General features: G+C 43.3%; 1 protein-coding gene across 7 annotated transcripts in view; it reads right to left on the reverse strand.

Moving 5' to 3' along the window:
• TTBK2 (tau tubulin kinase 2) overlaps positions 1-25,537 on the reverse strand; it is a 174,163-nt gene that overhangs the window by 23,927 nt on the left and 124,699 nt on the right. For all 7 annotated transcript variants that reach the window (XM_025190893.2, XM_075927247.1, XM_075927244.1 and 4 more), the window contains 5 exons: positions 20,133-20,290; positions 18,367-18,583; positions 15,968-16,179; positions 14,807-15,410; positions 8,468-8,716 (listed from right to left, as the gene is read on the reverse strand). In XM_025190893.2, the coding sequence (XP_025046678.1) occupies positions 8,468-8,716; positions 14,807-15,410; positions 15,968-16,179; positions 18,367-18,583; positions 20,133-20,290 (1,440 nt within the window). The remainder of the gene's footprint in view (positions 1-8,467; positions 8,717-14,806; positions 15,411-15,967; positions 16,180-18,366; positions 18,584-20,132; positions 20,291-25,537) is intronic.

The following is a 25,537-nucleotide window of genomic DNA, read 5'->3' on the forward strand; positions in this document are numbered from 1 at the left end:
TGGAATTGCTAACCAATAAATACAACTATGATATCATTGGTATTACAGAAACCTGGTGGGATGGGACGCATGATTGGAATGTTGGTATGGAAGGGTATGGCTTGCTCAGGAAGGACAGACAGGGAAAAAAGGGAGGAGGGGTTGCCTTGTATAATAAAATTGTACACACTTGGACTGAAGTGGAGATGAACGTCAGAGATAGCTGTGTAGAGAGTCTCTGGGTTAAGCTAAAAGGGGTAAAAAAACGAGGGTGATATCATGCTAGGAGTCTACTACAGGCCACCTAGCCAGGTGGAAGAGGTGGATGAGGCCTTTTTTAAACAATTAACAAAACTATCCAAAGCCCAAGATTTGGTGGTGATGGGAGACTTCAACTATCCAGACATATGCTGGGAAACTAACACAGCGGGGCACAGGCTATCCAATAAGTTTCTGGACTGCATTGGAGACAACTTTCTGTTTCAGAAGGTTGAAAAAGCTACCAGAGGAGAAGCTGTTCTGGATTTGGTTTTAAGAAATAGGGAGGAACTAGTTGAGAACTTGAAAGTGGAAGACAGTATAGGGGACAGTGATCATGAAATAATAGAGTTCATGATCTTAAGGAAAGGTAGAAGGGAGACCAGCACAATTGAGGTAATGGATTTCAGGAAGGCAGATTTTGATAAGCTCAGAGAACTTGTAGGTAAGGTCCCATGGGAAGCAAGACTGAAGGGAAAAACAACTGAGGAGAGTTGGAAGTATTTCAAATGGACGTTGTTAAGGGCACAAAAGCAAACAATTCCGCTGTGTAGGAAAGATAGAAAATATGGCAAAAGACCAGCTTGGCTTAACAAGGAGATCTTGCACGATCTCAAAATAAAAAAGGAGTCCTATAAAAAATGGAAACTAGGACAAATAACAAAGGATGAATATAGGCAAGCAACACGGGAATGCAGGGGCAAGATTAGAAAGGCAAAGGCACAAAATGAGATCAAACTAGCTACAGGCATAAAGGGAAACAAGAAGACCTTTTATAAATACATTAAAAGCAAGAGGAAGACCAAGGACAGGGTAGGCCCACTGTTTAGTGAGAAGGAGAAGCAGTAACAGGAAACTTGGAAATGGCAGAGATGCTCAATGACTTCTTTGTTTCGGTCTTCACCGAGAAGTCTGGAGGTGTGCCTAACGTAGTGAATACAAGCAGAGAGAGGGTAAGTTTAGAAGACAGGATACACAAAGAACAAGTTAAAAATCACTTAGGAAAGTTAGATGTCAGCAAGTCACCAGGTCCTGATGAAATGCATCCCAGGATACTCAAGGAGCTGATAGAGGAGGTATCTGAGCCTTTAGCTATGATTTTTGAAAAATCATGGCAGACAGGGGAGATTCCAGAAGACTGGAAAAGGGCAAATATTGTGCCCATCTATAAAAAGGGGAATAAGAACAACCCAGGAAACTACAGACCGGTCAGTTTAACGTCTCTCCCAGGGAAGATAATGGAGCAAGTAATTAAGGAAATCATATGCAAACACTTGGAAGGTAATAAAGTGATAGGGAATAGCCAGCATGGGTTTGTGAAGAACAAGTCATGCCAAACTAATCTGATAGCTTTCTTTGATAGGATAACGAGCCTTGTGGATAAGGGAGAAGCGGTGGATGTCCTATACCTAGACTTTAGTAAGGCATTTGATACGGTCTCGCATGATATTCTTATTGATAAACTAGGCAAATATAACTTAGATAGGGCCACGATAAGGTGGGTGCATAATTGGCTGGATAACCGTAGTCAGAGAGTTGTTGTTAATGGTTCTAAATCCTGCTGGAAAGGGATAACAAGTGGAGTTCCTCAAGGGTCTGTTTTGGGACCCGTACTGTTCAATATCTTCATCAATTACTTAGATATTGGGATAGAGAGTACGCTTATTAAGTTTGCAGATGATACCAAACTGGGTGGGGTTGCGACTTCTTTGGAGGTTAGGGACATAATTCAAAATGACCTTAGCAAGTTAGAGAAATGGTCAGAGGTAAACAGGATGAGGTTTAATAAAGAGAAATGCAAAGTGTTCCACTTAGGAAGGAACAATCAGTTCCATACATACAAGATGGGAAGCGACTGTCTAGGAAGGAGCATGGCGGAAAGGGATCTAGGGGTCATTGTGGACCACAAGTTGAATGAGTCAACAGTGTGATGCTGTTGCAAAAAAAGCAAATATGATTCTAGGTTGTATCAACAGGTGTGTTGTAAGCAAAACTCGTGAAGTCATTCTGCCGCTCTACTCTGCACTAGTTAGGCCTCAGCTGGAGTACTGTGTCCAGTTCTGGGCGCCACATTTCAAGAAAGATGTGGAGAAATTGGAAAGGGTACAGAGAAGAGTGACAAGATTGATTAAAGGTCTAGAGAACATGACCTATGAAGCCAGGCTTCATGAATTGGGCTTGTTTAGTTTGGAAAAAAGAAGATTAAGGGGGGACATGATAGCGGTTTTCAAATATCTAAGAGGGTGTCACAAGGAGGAAGGAGAAAATTTGTTCCTCTTGGTTTCTGAGGACAGGACAAGGAGTAATGGGCTTAAAGTGCAGCAGGGAAGGTTTAGATTGGACATTAGGAAAAAATTCCTAACTGTCAGGGTGGTCAAATATTGGAATAAATTGCCAAGGGAGGTGGTGGAATCTCCCTCTCTGGAGATATTTAAGAACAGGTTAGATAGACATCTGTCAGGGATGGTGTAGACGGAGCTTGGTCCTGCCTTGAGGGCGGGGGGCTGGACTCGATGACCTCTCAAGGTCCCTTCCAGTCCTTTTATTCTATGATTCTATGATTTTAATAATTCTTGAAATTGTTTTAAGTCATCTGTAGGTGGAGAGGACAATGATTGAAAAATGCCTCATCAGGAGAAGTGAAAGACTACTGGACCTGTGAAGAGCTATCTGAATCGGATTGAGGTAAATTCTCACCATCATCTGCTGGATCAGCCTGGGTTATTACCGAAGGGGAGATGGGATTGTGACAAATGTGTTGTGGTAACAGGAGACAATGTAGCTATGTGCGCTGGTTTAGAGGCTGGTGTATCACGTGGGCCGTGGCAATGGGAGAAACGGGGACGATAGCGGTGCTATGGCTCCCAAAGAGGTCACTGAGGTTTAAACTTTTGCAGTGGGTACAGCCATGGATGGTTAAACCACGGGAATTTCGGAGGTTGTTTAAAAGGTTGGTGCTCAGTGGAGTGCCATGAAGCTACTGATCCTGTTGGGGATGAGTGCTGTGATGAAAATCTACTCCTCTGCGAGGAGCCATGTTCGGTTCATGGTGATGATGTTGTGGGAGAGTAAGCAAGAATTTCTGCAGCTTGTCTATGCAGGCTAGCATAGAGTGTGGTGGTAAAGGTATGCTCAGCACTAATGGAGATGGTGTGCCCACCTCAGGGGGTCTGTTTACGTGGCGCATCTTCCTAGAAGCCTTCTTAGGCTCCGGTGCCAGAGTATGTTTTAGTTCTGGCTGCCAGGAACTGGTGTGTTCAGCTGGTGCTGGGTTGCCTGCAGGTGGCAGCATATGCTGCTTTGTCAGTGCCGGTGGGGTAACCGCATCAGTGGGTGCCATGCCAAAAAATAGTATGCCGCTTGGATTCCGACACAGTCATCTTGGCTGAGCTCTGTTTTCGCTTCTCCACAGTGCTGGAAGTTGACAGCCCCAGGGAATAAGCAGCCCAGGACATAGCTGGCAATGACAGTGCTGGGGAAGACTTCAGCATACAAGAACGTCTTTGGGGTGATGAATTGGCCCTTTTATAGGGCACTGAATATGCCCACGTCTCTGGGAACTTTTCCCTTGGTGGTTGGAGGGATTTTCCCCAGAGAAGATTCTTCAGCCTCATTTCACGGTCTTTGCTCACTCTGGCTGTCATTATTTTGACAATGCAGGCACTTCTGAGCTACATGGCTTTTCCCCTAAGCATTTTATAGAGGACGTGTGTCCATATGAAACTGGCATTGAGTCCCGACATGAATCACATTTCTTGAAGCCAGGAGAACATGGCATGTTGAACAAACATGAAGATTCAGAAGCTAGAGAAACCTAGAGTAGGGAAGAAGAAGATGAAGAAAAAATGGGGGAGTGGATTTCCCCCCCCCCCCCCAAGTAGAGAACTAGGTAAAACTAACTGACTAAAATTAACAACAAACTGTATCTAAATATATATATATATATATATATATATATATATATATATATATATATATATATATGTCAGAAAGGAAAGCACTGCAGGAACTGAGGGAAGCTCATGCTGAGCATGCATCTAATGAATGAAAACAGCGTGAGACGGCGACTGCAAAAGCGCGGTGAAGGAAGATACTGCTAGACAAATATCTCCCATCAGCAGCACAAGGACGCACTGAGACCTGAGTGGAGCACCCCAACAACACTACTCTAAGGAGAATAATGTGCTTTTTCTCCCAGAGGCCAGCAAGGAGTGACAGGCATGACAGCAGGGGGCTAGAGTTTCCCACTGAAGCACAATGCAGAGACGTGGAGACCCTACTTTACAGCAAGGTTCTGCTTTGTGCTGGGAAAGCCAACCATTACCATTACCAACACACCATCACAAGCCTTGGAGGACAGGCCAATCCTCATCTACAAATAACTCCCTAACCTCAAACAAATTCTTCCCAGTAGCCACAAACCATACCTCCATTATAGTCATCCAGGAACCTACCCCTGCAATCAGCACCGATGCCAACTCTGTCCACACATCTTTACAAGCGACATCATTACGGGACCTAACCACAGAAATCACCACATCAGAAGTTCGTATAACTGCATATCCACCAATGTGATCTATGCCATCAAATGCCAGCAATGCCCTCTGCCATGTATATTGGCCATACTGGACAGGCTCTACAAGAAAGGATTAATAGACTCAAATCAGATATTAAAAATGGTAACACTCGGAAACCTGTTGGGGAACATTTTAACTTGCTCAGACACACATTAATGGATCTCAAAGTTATCATATTATTGCAAGCCAATTTTAAAAACCATCTTGAAACTGAGGCTTCTGAACTTAATTTCATTTACAAGTTTGATACCTGCAACAGATAAATAAACAAAGACCGTGTGTGAATGGCCTGCTACATTTCACATCCTAATGACATAAAAAACCAAGCACAGGATACTTAAGAGCACTTCATAACCAGTCTATCAGCTTCATTTAACGTGGACACTCTAATTGTTTTCCCCCTTTTTTCCTTCTTCTTCCTTCTCTTCTCCCCCCGCCGCCCCAGTCTCCTTTCTTTCCCTGCTATTTATTTGGAAACCAGACCCCTTAACTCCATTCATCTGAAGTGGGTTGTGCCCACAAGCTTATGATATCATCTACAGTAATTCCTCATTTAACATGTGCCCGCTTAACAAGTTTTCGCAATAGCACGATTTTTTGGGGGGGAACGTTTTTTGAATTACACAACCGTCCCCGGAATAACACGATTTCCCCAGCTGGCCCATTGCCGGTGGCTGCGTGGGGCTTCCCTCGCCTCCCTGCAAAGTGGCGGAGGGTTTGCCGCTCACCGCTCCATTCCCCACTGACTCCCGCTTGCTGGACGCCTTGCCCCCTCTCCTCCACCCCCGCTTGCAGGCTGGCGGCTGGGCTTCCCCCGCCTCCCTGCAAAGCGGCAGAGGGTTCGCCACTCCTTGCACTGTTCCCTGGCCATCTCCCCTCACCAGACACAGTGCAGGTCCCGGCAGACTTGTCACAGGGGCATACTCCCAACCCAATCCCTCTCCCCTCTCTTCCCTGCCCCTTCCCCAGAGCCAAACACCTCCCCTCCCTGCTGTAATCCAGTCCCCTTTTTCCTCCAACCTTGTGTCCCGGTCCCAACAGAAGCCACTGCTTGAAACACAACCCTCACCTTTTCCATTATTTTCACTGGGAAAACTGACCCCGCATAACACATTTTCACTTAACATGATCATTTTCTGAAACATATCTACAGTGTTAAATGAGGAATTACTGTAAACTTTTTATTAGTCTCTAAGATGCTGCAAAACTATGTGTTATTTTTAATTTTTTTTCATTACCAACAATAAGAAAGACTGACAGGAGTGCAAAGGCAGACAGGACTCTACCCTATCTAAAATGCTGACAAACCCTGGACTCACAGGAAGGGCAAGCTCAAACCATGGGAGGAACGGTCTCACAACTTTTACTCGGTGTCAAGTATCAGAGGGGTAGCCGTGTTAGTCTGAATCTGCAAAAGCGACGAGGAGTCCTGTGGCACCTTATAGACTAACTGAAGTGTAGGAGCATAAGCTTTCGTGGGCAAAGACCCACTTCGTCAGATGCATGCATCTATAAGGTCTATAAGGTGCCACAGGACTCCTCGTCGCTTTTACAACTTTTACTGTTTTCAGCTATCTGTAATCCTTGACTGCTTGAAGAGTAAACAGACTGTAGTTAAGAAACTCCTTTGCTAAATGTTCTTTGCACATCCCATATCCCAAGGAAGAGATGTGTCAGACAAAAGGTCTGAGACTAGGAGTACAGTGACTAGACCCTACCCAAACCCAAAGGGCTTGGAAGCACATGTCAAAAGCTGCAAATATCTGCTCAATATTATCTACTTTAATATTACAAACTTAAATGTAACTCATATGTTGCCTAGGGATTTTAGATATTGTGTTTTTAGTAATCATGTAGCCACAATAATTTTTAACGGTTACATGATCACTAAACTGGTCCCCAGGGGTGGCGCCGGCAGCCAGTGCATTCCCATCTCCAGGCCCCACTCTCAGGGAACAATTTGCCACCCTGCACTGCTGTCTCTGATATAGAGGCAGCAGCATCCCCTGTCCATGGGGGCCACAAGCTCCCCACAGACAGAGGCTGCACTGACATCTCGTGGAGCAGCTTCTGTCTGCGGAGAGCCTGGGCTGCCGCAGACAGAGGCTGCTCCATGGCAGCCTTCCCTGCCCACACTTCCCCCCACACTACTGCCTCTGATACAGAGGCAGCACCAGCTCCTGCCTGCCCTCCTCCCCCATGCTGCTACCTCTAACAGAGATGCGGAGGTGGGGGGCAAGCAGCTCTGCTCAGGCACCCCCTCCTGTCTGCACCTTTGTGCTGCTGCTTCTGTATCAGAGGCAGCAAGGGGCGGGGCTGCGTGTAGTCATTTGGATTAACCTTATCAGTTAATTGTTTAAACATCTATATAACAACATCCCAAGAGGTGACATCCTTTAATCTTCCTCATGATGCAAACTAAACAAAACAAGAAGGCAGAAAGCATCTAAGTCCTTCCAAATCTTGCATGACCATATGACAGGGAGAAGGCACCTCTATCAAAATGTGAATGAAGGTGAGAGCCTATTTCTCCTGCCACTCTAGCAACTAATGTATAGAGGGAGGCTTAGCAATCCCTTCCACCTATCAGAACTATCAAACTAGCGGGTGGGTTACAGCTTTATAGAAAAACTAAACATTGGATATAGATATTTATTTATAATAACTATACAGGAAACAGAAGACAATGTGGAAATTCTTTTTAGTCTAGATGAAATGTTGATGGTGTAATGATAAATGATGAGGCGTTTGGATCTATGTGAAATCAATGTTATGTCACACTGCTTCAATAGTCCTTGCAAGCTGAAGCTGCTTAGAATTTCGCAAACGAAATCTTTGTGACCACAATACAAATTATGACACTCACAAAGTATAATTCTGAACTTTAATCTCTTTCTTACTGGAAAAAAGCTGCAGAATTTGGACACAGCAGAGAACAATGAGGTCACAAGTTCCCCTATTAGCTTTGCCATTAGCAGTTCTCATTGATTATTCCTAACATTAATTTATCCACCAGAAGCAATGCAATCTTTTTAGATTGTTAAGTGTTACAAATACCCAAAGAAAGCATACTGACACTATTTTTTTCTACCAAAAGTCTTTCAGGCAGATTAAACTGTATATTCCTCCCCACAAGTAATCAGATGTTTCTAAATAATCTATCTTCACAAATGGAGAATTCTTGACCTTATTTTTAAAAGCAAGAATCCTCTTTCTACATTCATGCTCCCATCTTTTCTCACCAAAATACTTTGGGGGAACCTAAACCTATCCTCACAGACGTAGTAGATTTACAGATCTCAAATAACAGTTCCCTAAGTGATCTTGCCTTTATCCTCTCCAAAAGAAATAATCTCTAGGTATTACTAACTAGCCTGTCCTCTGAAAGATAAGCAAGTATTTCTGACTCTGTTTTTATCCCTTTCAGTGGTACTAACTTATCTTTCTCAGGAAATGTTTTTGGCTCTTTTTTTTGATGAAGTACACTAGGTGCTCTTTCAATAGATCTTCTCAATATGCTTTTTCAAGAGATATTTTATAGCAGCAAGATTAGTGCCTCCATATTGCTGTACCTGAAAAGCAGCTACGAACCTTACAACTTAGCAAATGACTGAGACAGTGCAGTGCTTTTATGAAGATGAAGACTTATTCACCTGTTGGAGTTGTGCTTTTGAGATGCGAATGACAGGGGGAAACTTGTTGCCACTGGGAATGACAGGAAGTTGTCTACGGCCAGTTGAACAGGAAGAGGAGGAATGGCTCTCTGCTGATTGACTCCTGGGTAACCCAGCCTCTTTCTTAGGGTCCAAGTGGGAAGACAGATGGGCTATATGGCTCAGGGTGCAGAGGAAGGGACTTGAAATTCTCGGAGTGGAGAAATGCAGCATATGAGATGAGTTGAGCTGTGAGAACAACATGGTGGGGAAAAATAAGTTTTTCAAATATATTATTTGTAACAATTTATTTTTAACTTACTCTCTGTGTAGCTTTCTTACAATGCCAGAATCAACTGTGTCTCAGGCTAAAAGGTGATAGTTTAAAAGGCATATAAAATCTGAAGCCCCCACATTTATCATCCATTTAAAAAAATTAATATCAAAATTAGATATTCTCTTTGGCCATCTATTCCCCTAACTTTACTCATATATTCAGCAAACATACATTCAGGATATATAGAAACACTAGGCAAAAAAACTGTTGCAAAGATGAGTGCATGCAATTGTTGATCATTGCACTGGTCTTTGCTATTGTTTAACACAGCATTGTTTTTTGACTGAACTATTTGTGCAGATCAATACACAGCATGCTTTACAACTGTGGTTGTACCGAAGCACAATGGGACTGCTGAAACACTAAACTCGAAGGCTATGTCTACACTGGTGGCTTCTTGTGCAAGAACATCTTGCGCAAGGATTCTTAGGCAAGAAGTCCTGCGCAAGAACACGTCCACATCGCCATGTGTGAGATGTGTTTTTGTGCCAGAGTGCCCATGGAAGTGTGGATGCACTCTTGTGCAAGAAACACCGATGGCCATTTTAGCCATAGGGCTTTCTTGCGCAAGAAACCCCTGCCGAGCGTCCATACTGCCCTCTTGCACAAGAGCTCCTGCGCAAGAGGGCTTACACCTGTTAAAAAAAGAGTGTAGTCTTGCACAAGAAGCCCTCTCTTACCACACCATACTGTAAATCTTCTTGCGCAAGAGCGGGTGGGCAGTGTGGACACTTTCCAGAAGAACCACCGTTCTTGAGCAATAACTCGCCAGTGTAGACATAGCCATAGGGTTAAGCACTGAGGTTAAAAGGTGTGACTTTAGGAAATTTCCAAATCATGGTATGAAATGGTGAAGCAATTGTGGCTTCCTGTAATATGTGGATCAGGACTGAGCATAAGACTTCATCCCAAATGTTGCAACTAACAACAAAAAAAATACCCTTGAAAGAGCTTGAATGGCAGCAGTGTGTGGAATAGGCAATATGCAAGAAGTGCAAGAACAAGCCTTCCATCTAACAGTTTTTTGGAATACCTTTTCACTTAAGGTAGACAAAATGCCACTAAAACCTATAGCTCTGTGATGCATAATTCTGAAGCTAATAAAATCTTTGCAAGCATTGAATAAGCACTGAAGCAATATTATGGAATATCTATTGCTAAAAATCATCAGATGATATTATTATTTATCTCCTTCATTGTGTATCCCATTTGCCTTCCTATTGTGATTGGAAACAGAGTACTGTGGATGTATTGCACAATTTCCAAGGAGAAGGTGTTAACAGCACTCTTAGAACTACGTGTACACTGCAGGCTTCTTGTGCAAGAAGCTTTTTGCAGAAGATCTCTTCCGCAAAAACTTCTTGCACAAGAGAGTGTCCAGAATGCATGGACGCTCTCTCGAAAGAAAGCGCTGATTGCTATTCACAGAATAGCCACCAGAGCATCTGTGCTTTTTTCAATTGGCTCTTTTTACACAAAATCCCTGTTGCCCGTCCACACACACCTTTTTGCGCAAGAGTTCTTGCGCAAAAAGGAGTTATTTCTCGTAGAAAGAAGAATACATTCACCACAAAAACCCCTCTGTTCTTTTGATTTACTGTAAATGTACTTGTGCAAAAACGCACTTGAGGTGTGGATGCTTTGTGGGTTTTTGTGCAAAACCAGCCATTTTTGCACACAAACCCTATAGCGTAGACGTAGCCCTAGAGCTTCAGTACCTGAAAAGCACAGCTGTCATTCACTTAAAAAAACCCTGTGTCATAACATCAGATGTGAAGAAGGAAGATATCTTAAAATTAAAAGAGGAAGAACTCTAAAATAAATGGAAGAGAATTTCAAAGCCCTACTTCCTATACCCCCTCAATTTCAAAGATTGCTACTTATGATCATTTTAGTGACATTTCTAAATAATAACAAACAGAAACATGCAGACAAACTTTTATAATTGTTCAAATATATATTGAAAGTGGACTGTAAAACAAGTATTACAAAAACAAACATCTGAATGATTAATTTAAACTGAAAGGTAAAAGTGATATCAGCTGGTACAGATTGGCCTCTTTCAATACTAGAGAAAATTTTGTATTGTTGAGAGATCTGACAACTACTACATATTCATATAGCATATGCAGTCTCAGTGCAATTGGATACAGCAGAAATATGAAAGAACAGGAAAATTAGTTCCCTCATTTGTAATTTTTATTTCTCTTATTTGGAGGCACCATGAGCTCTACACATTACTCATGGACTATGCCTGTTCATTTCCCCCAATAGATTCATCTTGGGGTACGTCTACACAGCAATATTATAACTAGTGTTATTTCTAACTATCTTAGTCCGTGTCTACACAGTAGGCAGTTATTTAAAAAAAATGTCAAAAAACTGTCAAGCTGGAGGACTTCTTACTCTGACTCCTGTTACCCTCATTGTACGAGGAGTAAGGGAAGTTGAAGGAAAAGTGCTCTCTTTCAAAATAAATGCTGTGTAAACGCTCCCAATTTCGAAATAAGCTATTCCGAAATAAGCTATGCAATTGACGTAGCTCAATTTGCATAGCTTATTTCAAGTTAAGCCCTGCTGTGCAGATGCACCCTTGGACTGTTCTCTTTCCTCTTTGAGTTCAGGTTCCACATAGTAGGGCTTCTACAGCCATGCATTTTGACCCAGAGAGTTTAGTTCTAATGCAGGAACTACATAAATTAGGCAGAAAACATTAACATCATTGTAGATAGCATGATTAGTAGAATTAATGAAACTACATCTACAAACTAAATCTGAATAACATTCTTTTAATGTAAAAGGAGATTTTCCAAGACCAGTGCTTGCTTTACAAGTTAAGTAAATGAATTTTCTCTCTCATATACATGAGTAGGGCCCCCCCCCCAAATTCATCACCATGAAATACACATCATGTACCATGAAATCTGGTCTTCTCTGTGAAACCTGGTTTTTTGTTTGCTTTCCTTCTATACTATACAAACTTCATGGGGGAGACCAACGTTTCTCAAATTGGGAATCCTTACCCCCAAAAGGGGACTATGGGAAGTTGCAAGGTTATTTTAGGGGGGTCATGTCATTGCTACTCTCACTTCTGCATTGCCTTCAGAGTTGGGTGGCCACAAAATGGCTGCTGTTACCAGGTGCTCAGCTATGAAGGAAGTAAGGGTGCAAGACCATACCATGCCACCCTTACTTCTATGGTGCTAGAAAGCCGAAGAGTAGTGGCTGCTGACTGAAGGTCCTGTTTTGCCAGCAATCATACAAAAGGGTGGCAATATCATACCATGACATTCTTACTTCTGTATTGCTGCTAGTGGCATATCTGACTTCAGAGCTGGGATGGTAGGCAGCAGCCTATGCTCTCCAGCTGTCCAGCTCCAAGGCCATGCTGCCACCAGAAGCATTGCAGAAGCAAAGGTACCACAACCTCCCATCCATCCATCCATCCATCCACCCACCCACACGCACACACACAATAACCCTGAAACCCCCACAACTTCTTTTTTGGGACAAGAACCTATTAGATCACCATGAAATTTCAAATTTAAAAAGACAAAATCATGACATTTATGATTTTTTAAAATCCTATGACTGAAATTGACCAAAATGGACTGTGAATTTGGTAGGGCCCTACAGATGACACAGAAAGTGTAAGAGACAAGAACTGAAATCACAAATACTGAGTCCCTGTACCCTGATTTAACCTCTAAACCTGTGGTTTCCAACCAGTTCTGAAATGACCACATTCAACCAGCCAAACAGCCACATGTGGCTAGTGCAGGAGTTGGCAACCTTTTCAAACCAAAAAGCCAAACTATATCAAAATTCAGAACAAGTGGTCAACAAAGAGCCATATAAGAATGCCCATATGCATAACTGAAAATACACATCTTAATATTATTGATAATTGACACGATTAATATAGCATAAATGAAACATTGTACTCACAGACTTTATTTAATGGGACTTATGCTGCATCTTTTCATGCTTTTCTTTGAAGTTTACATCATAACTGCTCAAATCCAGCTTCATGCACACATTCAGGCTGTCTTCCATCAATCTTATGGCAGGGAATTGGAGATATGGGGGTGCAGGAATCTGGGTTGGGGTATATGAGGGACTCAGGGCAGGGGGTTCGGGTATGTGGGAGATGGAGGAGTATTATGGCAGGGGATTGAGGATGTGGGGGTGCAGGAGTCTAGGGATGTGGAGGTATGAGAAGCTCAGGGAAGGGGGATCAGGTGTATGATGGGCTCAGGGTAGGTGTGTGGGGGTGTGCAGGAGTGTTATGACGCTGTGGCCAGATGGGGACTGGGCCCCAATTGGAGGCTTGCTGGCCAGGCTTCATTTTTAAATAAAGTAAAATATTATGTCTAACACAAAAGGTTTCAATATTGTCTTTATTTATGGCAGAAGTGGGGAACCTGTTTTGGGTTGAGGGCCACTGAGTTCACGTGAAGGAGGCAGTTGTGACCCAAGGCACGGGACTGAGGGGCAGGAGTTTGGATTGTGACCTAGAGCAGGGGACTGGGATGTAGGAGGGATTGTTAGGGCACAGGGTCTGATAGGGGAGATGGGCTCAGGAAGGCGGCAGAGGGTTTGGGTTATGTGGGGTAGGCGGGCAGAGGACTGGGTGGGGAAGGAAGGGACTGGGGTGCCAGACGCAGACTCTGGCCAGGAGACTTTCCAGTGAGATTCCCAGCCCGCAACTCAGCATGTTTCTCAAGGAGCCTGCCCTGCCCCCACACAAGCTGAATGGTCATGTGTTGTGTGACTAAGAGCCGGAGGGGAGGGGGATTGGTGCGTCGCACGCTGCCTGTTCTTGAAAAAGGCAGCTTCCATTGGCCAGAAACCAGCCAATGGGATTGTGCTGAGGGCAGGAGCAGCCATGAAGCACCACTCCCCATTCCCTCCTGCTCACAATTTGTGAAAAATATACAGTCCTGAAGCTGCTTTTCTGAGTGGTGAGCAGGGGCAGGGCAAGCAAGGGAGTCTGCCTGAGACTCCCTGTTATATCCACAGGCTGAACTGTTTTGCCCTGGGCCTGCTGTAGCTCCAGTGTGGGCTCCCTGCTGCGGAGGGAGCAAAGGGTGACTGGGTTCGAGCTTCAAAACAGCCTAGTAAGCCACAGGTTGCTGACCCCTGGGCTAGTATGTTGGACACCACAGCTCTAAACTATAGTGCTTCTCTGAGTAAGGAAGGGGAGATATAAAGTCTGAGGGTAAAGGAAAACTATTGGACATTGTGCAGGTGAGGGATGCATGACACAGAAAAGAAAAATGTGCCAATAGGAGAAGCAGCAGAGGAATCTGTTGGGTACTCTGTCCAGCAGAAGAGAGGCATATGACAAGCAATTACAGAACTATTTCAGGAGTGGGAAGTAGCAGTGGAGTTAGAGAAGCCAGTAGAGAAATCTAACTGGTTCAAAATATATTAAAGGTAATAGAAACATAAATACTACAGTGTCTATGCACTAGAAGTCCTTATAATCAATAAACATAGTCTAGCCTGTCAAAAGGGAAGCCAAGAAGTTGTTTCAGGGCCTGAAAGCAGCAGAGGATATTCAGGAGAAAGAAACTAATTTTAAGCTGGAGGGAGAAAAGAACTTTGTTTCTTTGGTACACTACTAGCTTCTGCCCATTAGACTTTCTCGAAAGGACATAACATCCAGTTGCATGGTATTTTACACATTTGTTATACTTCCTGTTTATTTACTCACATTCATATGTGTATATTTCATTGGCTGAAAGGTTTGTAATATATATTTTTAAATTATGCCCAGTTCTGAGGGTTGTTCATTACTGAGTAGCAAACCTCTTAAATAATTCAAACAAATTTAGCAGATCCTGGGAAATCCCCAGTGCAGAGTCAAGCCTCATATCCCATTACCTAAAAATTCCAGAACACTTTACATTTTAGCCACTGCCTTTTCATTTACTGCTTTATTCTCATATACCTCTGAATAAAGAGTAAAGACATGATTACAACTACGAGTTTCTTACCAGAGTAAGGGCTCCTTCAGCTTGGGCCTCCATTGGACTTGAAGGTGTGGCTGCAAGAAACTGGCCAGCAGCTCCAGCCATGAATTCTAATTTATCTGTAAATCTTTCGGAAGCAGCAGTAGCATGATCAATAGCTAGATCTAACCCCACACCTGAGGCTTCATTCTTAGCATGGACATTGTTTTCTGCCCAAGTACCCAGTCTTAGATGTTCCTCTTGGGGGGATTCTTCTAGGACCTGTAGCTCCTCAGGCTCCTCATCTGAGGGACTTCCAGTTGTTTTATGTACTAAAGCCCCATTGGTCCTGAAATCTTTCAAGTCCCGTTCCTTATCTACTATCACCCATTCCTTGGAATCAACCTCCTGCCGGCAGGAGCTTAAATTGACAGCCACAAATCCATTACTAACAATGCCATCAACCTGTTCTGGAGAACTGGCTGAAGTAGGCTTAGAAGCATCAGGGAGATATTCTTCATCATAATGCCAGACATGGTCAGTGCGGGCAGCCAGAGCAGGAACAGATATTTTCTGAGGAAGAGAAGGAGGAGGAGCAGCAACAGCAGATTCTTTCCCAGCACGTGAATCTTTCTGCATCTTCTGCAAGCTTAGGAGAGAAAGAAGTTACATATAAATTAGTTAAGAATGAACTATGCTATTTGAATTGTGCCATAGGAACAAACCCAAGATAAATTAATTTGAGAATCTGTTGCAGTGTTTCCTACCACATTTTAGAAGCTGGGAAGAAAAGCAAATAAAAAATAACCTACAAAATTAACTTTGTAAGCATGTGCTAATTTACAGAAGCGTGACAGAAATGGGCCCTTAAATTAAGAATTCCTTGAGGTAAGGTCTTTACCTTCATTTGTCTACAAGATGCCATGAATACCTGCAGCTTATTGTAAATAGTAATAAACATTCAATAAAAATGTAACTTGAAAATGCAAAATAGGATATAAGCAAGGGATGTTCCTCAGAACAAATACTATGGATCCAGTAAACATTATGAGTCATAGCTGGCATAAGCATAGCTCAGCATCTTCATTTCAAGTTTTCACTGACCACTGTCTGTGGATACAGTACCACAAAAAAGAAAATACAGTCTATGCCAACAAGCCTCTAAAAGATCCAAGCATAAAGGTGAGATAGAAATAATCTGTTTACCAGGTCTCAAGAAATTTATCAGTGTCTGGCTTTGATTCCAAGGTCAGGCGTTTCTCCAGTTCAAAGCTGTGGATTGCACGTAACTTTCGCATCAGTGGGACATCTCTGTCTGGCTGGGTGGTTTCTGAGCGGACTCGAACCGGAGAACCAAGGCTTGGTGCATTAAGAATTCCATTCACTGGTCCATGGCTGTTTTCCTCCTCAGTAGAAGCCTGTTCAAATAAAGCACAATAGAAATAAAAATGTAACTCATAGGTATGCTGAAATAATGGAAGACAACAGTGTATGCCGGGGTTGGCAATGACATGATAGTGGTTCACAAGCATTAGTCCCTGGTGGGCTACTGCTTCTTTATTTACCTGCACGGCCACAGGTACCAGCGATCACAGCTCCCATTAGTAGTGGATCGCTCTTCCCAGCCAATAGGAGAAGCAGGAAGCAGCGTGGATGGGGACATCACTCCCCACAGCTCCCACTGGCCAGGAACAGCAATCCACAGCAATGGAGCTGCAATCACTGGTACGTGCAGCTGTGCAGCTAAATACAGTGGTTGGGGCCCACCAGGTGCTAATCCTAGCAGATCAGATCATCCCATGGGCCGGTAATTGTCCACCCCTGGTGTATGCAGTAATCCAAGGCTTCTATTCTCTAACAAATCATTTCATATTGAGGATGCTCCTTCAACTGATGTTCATTCCATATTTCATGTAGTTTATGTGTGTTCATCATCTACCAGTTTCTTAGGCACCAGTTTAAATTAGGGATAAATTGCCAGCAATACTGTGGATGTGATTAAGGCTCAGGATGGAATAAGTCAGAAGAAACCAATAATGTCCTGATTTTAGAAATATACTGATTCCCACTCCTATTTCTAGAATTCATCAATAACAGGCCGAATCCAGAAGCCTATGAGCTTCTTCATATTGCTTTACAGACATAGCCTTTCTTATAACTGATGAAAGGTTAATCTCCATGGCTGTGTCTAGACAGGCCAGTTTTTCAGGAAAATCAGCCGCTTTTCCGGAAAAACTTGCCAGCTGTCTACACTGGCCGCTTGAATTTCCGCAAAAGCACTGACTTCCTACTGTAAGAAATCAGTGCTTCTTGAGGAAATACTATGCTGCTCCCATTTGGGCAAAAGTCCTTTTGTGCAAAACTTTTGCACAAAAGGGCAAGTGTAGACAGCTCAGATTTGTTTTCCGCAAAAAAGCCCCGATCGCGAAAATGGCCATCGGGGCTTTTTTGCGGAAAAGCGTGTCTCGATGGGCACGGACGCTTTTCTGCAAAAAGTGCTTTTGAGGAAAAGCATCCATGCCAATCTAGACGCTCTGTTCCGAAAATGCTTTTAACGGAAAACTTTTTGCCAGTCTAGACGTAGCCCATGTGAATTCACTGTTATATATGCAAGACGGCAGCACTCAAAGTCTACAAGGTAGCTTTATGATGCAGAGCAATGTTTATTAGAAATTAAAATAAGATGTCCAACTGCATCTCACTTTGTAGATCACATAACTATGATTTAGAGTTGAAGGACCACTCTGATTCCCAGTGTAAACAGATATAACTCGTACTGATATCAATGAAACTTTTATCTACTTGTATCTGACTTGAATTTGGCCCCCAAAGAGAAAAAGTCCACCTGTCTTCTGCCTCTTTTCCTTAAAAACTAACATACAGTAGGCAGGTACAAAAATAAGTATCACAGCAGTCTGGTTTTCCACCAGCATCTTTTATGTATACCTGGAAAAATAATACAGTATTGTCACTCAATAGAATTTCTGCTTAAAGAACACTTCAATAACATTTTCTGTCAGCTACTGATACCATTGTCACATCAGAGGAGCATTGGTTACAACTGTCTAAATATGAATTGTAATGATTATGAGAGAGAATAATAGAAGTAATGATAGTGAGAGACAGGAATCACTGTCAAGAGCCAGTTATAAACCAGATAAGCATTGAGCAAGTTCCCTTTCATGAAATAGTCAACGTAACTCTATTTTGATCCTTAATACCTCTATTTTTCCCGCAGTGGGAGTCTACTCAACACAAACTTAGTGATATGATACATAATGAAGACAAGCATGCATACATAGTTCAGATCTATTGTCACATCTTCACCCTTAATTACTACCACAGAAAACATTTCTGACCTCAGTCGGTGAGCAGGAACCAAAATCATCTTTGAACCCAGGCCTTTAGAAGTGAAAAGAGCACTGACACATTAAACCATGCAGCACTCTGCTTTGAAAAACCATTTTCTACTCTGCACAAATTGCAGAATATTTCAAGTGCCAAATGAGCATATGATCTTTCATTCATTATGCCACATTATCATGTCCCTGATAATGCCAGAAAATTGCTGAAAGAGGTTTTTCCCACTGCAGTTCTAAAAATACCTTACAGAGCCCCAGCTTTATTTTGTTTCTGTTGGCATCCATCTCCTCCCAGACATCTTTTTCCTGAGGACGTTGATGCCCAGAAGATCCTGGTAGTTTCTCTGGTGAGACTCCAATAGGGATACCATTCTCCCCATCACTGAGCTGCTCATCTGGAAACACCTCATCCGTGTTCTCTCGCAGCAAATCTCCTGGGATAGGTGTGGCATTGGCTATTCTACAAAGGAAGAAGTGAGAAATAATGCCGTGGAAATGACTTTGGTAATTCCATAAGCTAAAGGCATAGTATCAAAACATCCACTCAACATAAAATCTGAAAAGTTAAATTGTATCATACCATAAAACTGCATATATGCAATTCAGTTATAAGAATGAAGAAAACCTTTTAAAAACTGTTTTTCTACTGACTCTGCAGTTCCTTTCTAAAGTTGGAAATCACACTCTTCCTGATCCCTAATGTCAAAGAGACCTTCTGATTAACATGTACAGGCAGTCCCCGACTTACGCACTTACGAACGGGGCTCTCTCGCCCCGGAGCTCGCAGGCAGCGGTCCGCCACCTCGACCTCCGGGGCGAGAAAAGCTGCTCCCGGTGCCCCTGGTCTGCTGGGGACCGTCTCCAGCAGACCAGGGGCACCACGAGCAAAGCCGCAGTGGCGGCGGGTCCCACGCCAGAGCAAAGCTTCAGAGGCGCGGCACCCCGCCGCTGCGGCTTTGCTCCCCCTGTCCCTGGTCTGCTGGGGGGGGGGGCGCAGCTAGTGTGCCCCCCCCCCCAGCAGACCAGGCTTTTGTTGTGGACCCTGGGGCAGAGCAGCTGGGGCGCTGCCGGTTGGTCCTGCAGCGCCGCTCTGGGCACTACTGGACCAACCTGGTAGCACCCCAGCTGCTCTGCCCCAGGTGTCCTGATCAGCGGCTGATTCCAGGAAGCCTGGGGCAGATCAGCGGCTGATTCCAGGAAGCCTGGGGCAGAGCAACTGTGCCTCGGGCTTCCTGTAGTCAGCGCTGGTCAGTTTCAGCAGCGGCTGAATCAGGGCGCCTGGGGCAGAGCAGCTGGGGTGCTGCTGGGTTGGTCCAGTAGCGCCGAGGAGCGGCGCTACTGGACCAACCCAGCAGCACCCCAGCTGCTCTGCCCCAGGCATCCCCAAGTCAGCCGCTGCTGAAACTGACCAGCGCTGACTACAGGCAGCCCGAGGCACAGATGCTCTGCCCCATGCTTCCTGGAATCAGCCGCTGATCAGTTTCAGCAGCAGCTGACTTGGGGACCTTAAGTTGAATCTGTATGTAAGTCAGAACTGGCGGTCAGTTTCAGCAGCGGCTGAATCTGGACGCCAGTTCCGACTTACATACAGATTCAACTTAAGAACAAACCTACAGTCCCTATCTTGTACGTAACCCGGGGACTGCCTGTATTTATATTTTATATTGTATTCTATTATACTATGTTGTATTCATATGAGTACAATATTTTTCATCTTTGGCTCCCAGAGATTTGCAATATGTTTGTAGCATAGGCTTTAGCAAAAGGTTGAGTGGAAAATGTAAATAAAGTAATTTCCTAACCCAGATATGTACCAACCTTCTGTACATGCTGTACATTTAGGACAGCAAAGTTTTTTTTAAGGACAGGCTGAATAGTGAGCAAAGGGAGACCTAGTATTCTGCAATTCCCTATTAGTTAGCACCCTAAGAAACAGATATAACAGATAACTTTCCCCTGCTGCTAAGTGGTTGGCCTTTTAGGTAAACATGGGAAATGATTGAAAATACCCAATTGCAGCAGGGGTCAGGCGAGTATGTAACTGAGGCGTGGTTGACGTTGTTGTTGTTGTAAGAGAGCCATCAGTTCCACTCTTCTCCCAGTCAAAAGGGTCACTTTCAATGACTCCAGAAGTTTTCATGCTGTTGTCAAACACAGACATGAGAAGCTAAAAATAAAGAAAATAATTAATTTATTCTTCTTTCTTTGAATAAGTAAAAGACAAAGCACTCCATTCCGAGTTTCCCTTTAAGACTTTTCTAAAATCTAGTTCTTCTTTAATACTTTATCTGACAATTAACTGTGAAAAAGGTAAAGTTTATCAAAAGTGCTATGCCACTAATTTCCGTATCTGTGGCTTAGGATGGTGAACTCTTTATCTTGAAAATGATGAACTAGCTTTTGTAATGCTTGGTAGAGCACTTTAAGCATTTTGCTTCTTATGTTGGTTTTTTAGCCATTTCTTTAAAATATAATAATAATAATAAAAATTGAAATATAAAAAATTCTAACATTACTCAAACCTGAAGTATGCAAAGAGAAACTAGGACAAAATTATTTTTATTACTCATATCAGGTATTAGATTTTTTTTCATTCTCCTTCAGTTCAAGACATGATGCAGTCTTGTGGTTTGGGGAGGAGGGGGGAGAAACTGTACTTCTTACAGAAAAAGGAAGCAAAGGAGACATTGCAAAGCCTATATGGAAAATTTATGGGAAGCCATCAGTACAGGGAGTCCCCGGGTTACGTACAAGATAGGGACTGTAGGTTTGTTTTTAAGTTGAATCTGTATGTAAGTCAGAACTGGCATCCAGATTCAGCCGCTGCTGAAACTGACCAGTAGCTGACTACAGGAAGCCCGAGGCAGAGTTGCTCTGCCCCGGGCTTCCTGGAATCAGCCACTGATCAGTTTCAACAGGCTGAATCTGGACGCCAGTTCTTACATACAGATTCAACTTAAGAACCCCAGGCGTCCCCAAGTCAGCTGCTGATGAAACTGATCAGCAGCTGATTCCAGGAAGCCCGGGGCAGAGCAACTCTGCCTCGGGCTTCCTGTAGTCAGCTACTGGTCAGTTTCAGCAGCGGCTGACTTGGGGACGCCTGGGGCAGAGCAGCTGGGGTGCTGCTGGGTTGGTCCAGTAGCGCCCAGAGCAGCACTACAGGACCAACCGGCAGCGCCCCAGCTGCTGTACCACAGGCGTCCGGAGCAAAGCCGCGGAGCACGGGGGCAGCGGGACAGCCCAGACGCGCCGTGGCTGTCCTGCTGCCCGCGTGCTCAGCGGCTTTGCTCCCCATTTCCCTGGTCTGGGGAGACGTGGAGCAAAGCCGCGGAGCACGCGGGCAGCGGACAGCCCAGACGCGCCGCGGCTGTCCCGCTGCCGGTGTCCTCAGAGGCTTTGCTTCCCGTCTCCCTGGTCTGCTTGTCTTCAGCAGACCAGGGAGACGGGCAGCAAACCCCGTCCGTAACTGCGGATCCGACATAAGTCGGATCCGCGTAACTCGGGGACTGCCTGTATCTATGAAGAAGAAACATGGTCATAAGGAGGTGTCTATGGAGAAGTATGGGAGTTTCAGTAACTATGTGCTTCTGTGAGAAGGGGTGTATGAGCACACAGACTGTCTAAGAGGTTGCAGAAAAATTAAAAAAAAATAATTTCACTGCACATCTGCATTGCCTAATGATTAAAACTGAAACTGTCTATTTCTGTTAACACAACATATTCCATGGTGTATGAACAATGTAACAGCAAATCAGAAGTGATGTCCTATTTTGTTTGTTTGTTTTATAACTGAGACATCTTTGGCAGGTGGAAATAGAATATATTTTTATAAGTACAAGTAAATTATACTCAAAACAGAGAGGTTTATGAAAATGTCCTCAACAAGTACTGCTAATTTTCCTGCAATGAGAGACAATGTAGACTCAAGTAGTAAGAAAAATTAAGAACAAAATTTGACCAAAGTTATATTGATTTTATGGAATTTAGTGATGAACAATTGCAATGTGTTGTATGCTTATGAATCCTATCAAACGAATCAATTAAATCTGCAGAGTTGAAACCATCTCATAACAAGGCACCTGCAGTTACAAGATAAATTCAGAGACTTGTTAAATAAAATAATGAAGAATACAATAGACAGAAAACTCAAATGACAAATATAACATCAGTTCCAGAAAAGGCTTTGAAAGCATCTTTCTTAGCAGTGGTTTGGATTGCAAAGAGTAAAAAAGTCCCATGCCACTGGCGAACAACTGAGTCTTCCAGCTGCTGTAGAAATGTGCAAAGTGATAAGCAAAGATGTAGTGAAGAAACTTAAAATCTCACCACTTTCTAATAACACAGTAAGCAGGAGAATTGAAGAGTCTTCAAATGATATAAAATCCCAACTAACTGAAAGGCTTCTTACATGTGAACATCTTGTAATTCAGCTTGATGAAAGAAGTGGTGTTGTTAATGCAGCACAGTTATTAGTTTTTGTTCATTATATCTGTCTGGGGAAAATGTTGAAGGGTTTTCTGTTTTGTCAGGAATTACCAAAATGGACAACAGGTTAAGAAATAGTCAAATTAAAGGATCATTTCATGAAACTGTCTTGCTGAATAGGGTGAAGTGTGTTGCTGTTTGAACACTCAGTGATACCACTACGACAAGCAATAGGAGTGGTGGTGTAGCAAGAATACAAGTCATAACCCCACAGGTAATTGTAATGCACTATATGTTGCATCAACAAGACCTTGCATCAAATAAAATTAAACCCAAATTACATGATATACTAAATCAGGGGTGGGAAACCTATGGCCCGCAGGCCGGATCTGTTTCCCAGATTAATTTGATCTGACTCGCTGCAAATCTCAACTTTGTGGGCTGGAAGCCCCGAGCTTTAGCACTGAGCATGCACTGAGTTAAGAATGAGTAAGAGGTAGGTTTTTTGCTCCCCACCTTGGGAACACTGAGAGCAAGTAAGTAGTGAGGGGTTATTGCTATCTTTTTGCTTGTGTGTGGCCCAGACTGATTTTTCTGTGCGTCAGTGGCCCCTGACTAAAACAAGGTTCTCTCTCCCTCCAGCTCTGTGCTAAATGCAGCTGTGAATTTTGTGAAGTCCTGACCTTTGAATTCATTCCTTTTTGCAAAGTTGTGTTTAAAAATGGGTGCAGGACATAACAAATTATTGTTTCCTATGAAAGTGTGATTGCAATCTGACAGTGGAAGGTTGAAAAGAGCCTTTTAGATTCACAAAGAGCTGCTACATTTTCTTTCTGTGCTCAATCTTAAAAACACTGCAAATTTTTCAGACTTGATGTGTCTTGTAAAGCTTGCATACTTTGCAGACATTTTTACTTTGTTGAATGTGCTGAACCTGTTCATTCAACGGGGCAATAAAACCATATTTGAGGTGAGTTATACAGGAGCAGCTTTTGAGAAGAAAATAAAGATTTGGAAAACTAGACAGATCTGTGAAATCTCACATATGTGTTTCTGCTACAGATAAAATTTCTGGATACTAGCAGCATAACAACTGACTGTAAAAGAGACAGTACTGTTGCTTACCTTTCAACTTTGGCAGAGTGCTTTAGTATCCACTTTAAAAATATAAACATGGAGGAATATGATTAAGTTTGGGATCCATTCTCAACTTTCACTGTGTGATTCATTTGAGTGGAAAAACAGAACAGCAGTTGCTCAAACTATCCCGTGACCATACGCTAAAAATTGTCTGTTTTGACCAACTGTTCCTGGATAGTACCCAACTTTAGCTAAAGAAGCAACAAATATGTTGCTACTGTTTCCAGAAACATATTATGTGAGGCATAATTCTTTACCATGATAACTATGAAAAGAAAGTTCCAATCCTGACTAAAAGTGGAGAACAATATATGAGTTTGCTTGTCAACCATCACACCAAGGATAGACAGACTTTCTAGAATAGTATAAGACCAATCTCGATTGGGGTCTCTAGGTACCATCCTAACCTCATTAAACAGGGACATAAAATGCAATAAACGGAGGTTATAAATATATATGAAAAGCAAGGAAAAAGACAAAGGGAAATGTAGGTCCACTTAATAAAGGAGGACACCTAATAATGGATGACACTAAGAAGGTTGAGCTATTTTATGCCTATGTTGCTTCAGACTTCACCTAAAAAGTTAATGGCTACAAAATGATTCCACAATTAATATTAATTAACAACAAACCAGAATATGGAAAGAACAGGTTAAAGAATATTTAGATAAATTACATATATTCAAGCTGGCAAAGCCTGACAAAAGTCAGGCTAGGATAGTTAAGGAACTAGCTGAAGCTATCTTGGAACCATCAGCAATTATCTCATGGAGAACTCATGCAAGATGAATGAGGTCCTACAAGAACCAAGGGCAAATATAGTTACAGGTTGGTCCTTCCTGGTCTAGAAACCTTGGGACCTGACCAGTCTCAAACGAGGGGGATGTGTCAGACCAGGGAAGGTCCCTGTCCTCATGGCCCATACTGCCCGGCTGCCACTGGGCTAGAGCGCCGCCTGGCCCTGCTGCTATCCCATCCCCCCAGGGCTCTCAAGCTGCCACCAGCCCCACTGCTGCTGGGGCCGGAGTGCCATGGCTGGAGCTCCGCAGCGGTTTGGCTCCGTGGTTAGGGCCAGAGCTTCGCAGCCAGTACCAGAAGGCTGGGGCCAGGCTCCATGACTAGGGCCAGAGCTCCCTGGCTGCTGCTGGGGCTGGAGCTCCCCAGCCAGTGGGGCCAGAACTCCCCACCATGCTACCTCCCTGACACTGGCCTCCCGGCTGAGTCGCCAGTCTCCTCTAGTGTGCTCCTACCCCACCGCCAGACCTCCCTGTTTTTGGGCTCTGTGGTCAAGGAACATCCATGATCCATGACAGACCATAGATGTTGCCACACCAGAGAGTCCTGGTTAAGGAAGGTACAACCTGTACCTAACTTTAAAATGGAAAACAAAGAGGCACCAGAGAATTACTGACCAGTAAGACAAACTTCAATAAATAATAAGAAACAATCTGTTGGTAAGCACCTAAAGGATAACATGGTTATAAGTAATAGTCAATATGGATTTCTCAAGAACAAGTCATGCCAAACCAATCCAATTTCTCTCTCAGACATAGTTACTAGTCTTTTAAAAAAATCAAATGCACAACTACAGCATGGGGGATAAATGACTAAATAGTAAAACCGGGGATCTTGAGGTTATAGAAAATCACAAATTGAATACAGGCAGTCTCCGGGTTACGTACAAGATAGGGACTGTAGGTTTGTTCTTAAGTTGAATCTGTATGTAAGTCGGAACTGGCGTCCAGATTCAGACACTGCTGAAACTGACTGCCAGTTCTGACTTACATACAGAATCAACTTAAGAACCCCAGGCGTCCCCAAGTCAGCTGCTGCTGAAACTGATCAGCAG

The sequence above is a fragment of the Pelodiscus sinensis genome, chromosome 4, assembly GCF_049634645.1.
Source record: "Pelodiscus sinensis isolate JC-2024 chromosome 4, ASM4963464v1, whole genome shotgun sequence".
Taxonomy (NCBI): Eukaryota; Metazoa; Chordata; order Testudines; family Trionychidae; genus Pelodiscus; species Pelodiscus sinensis.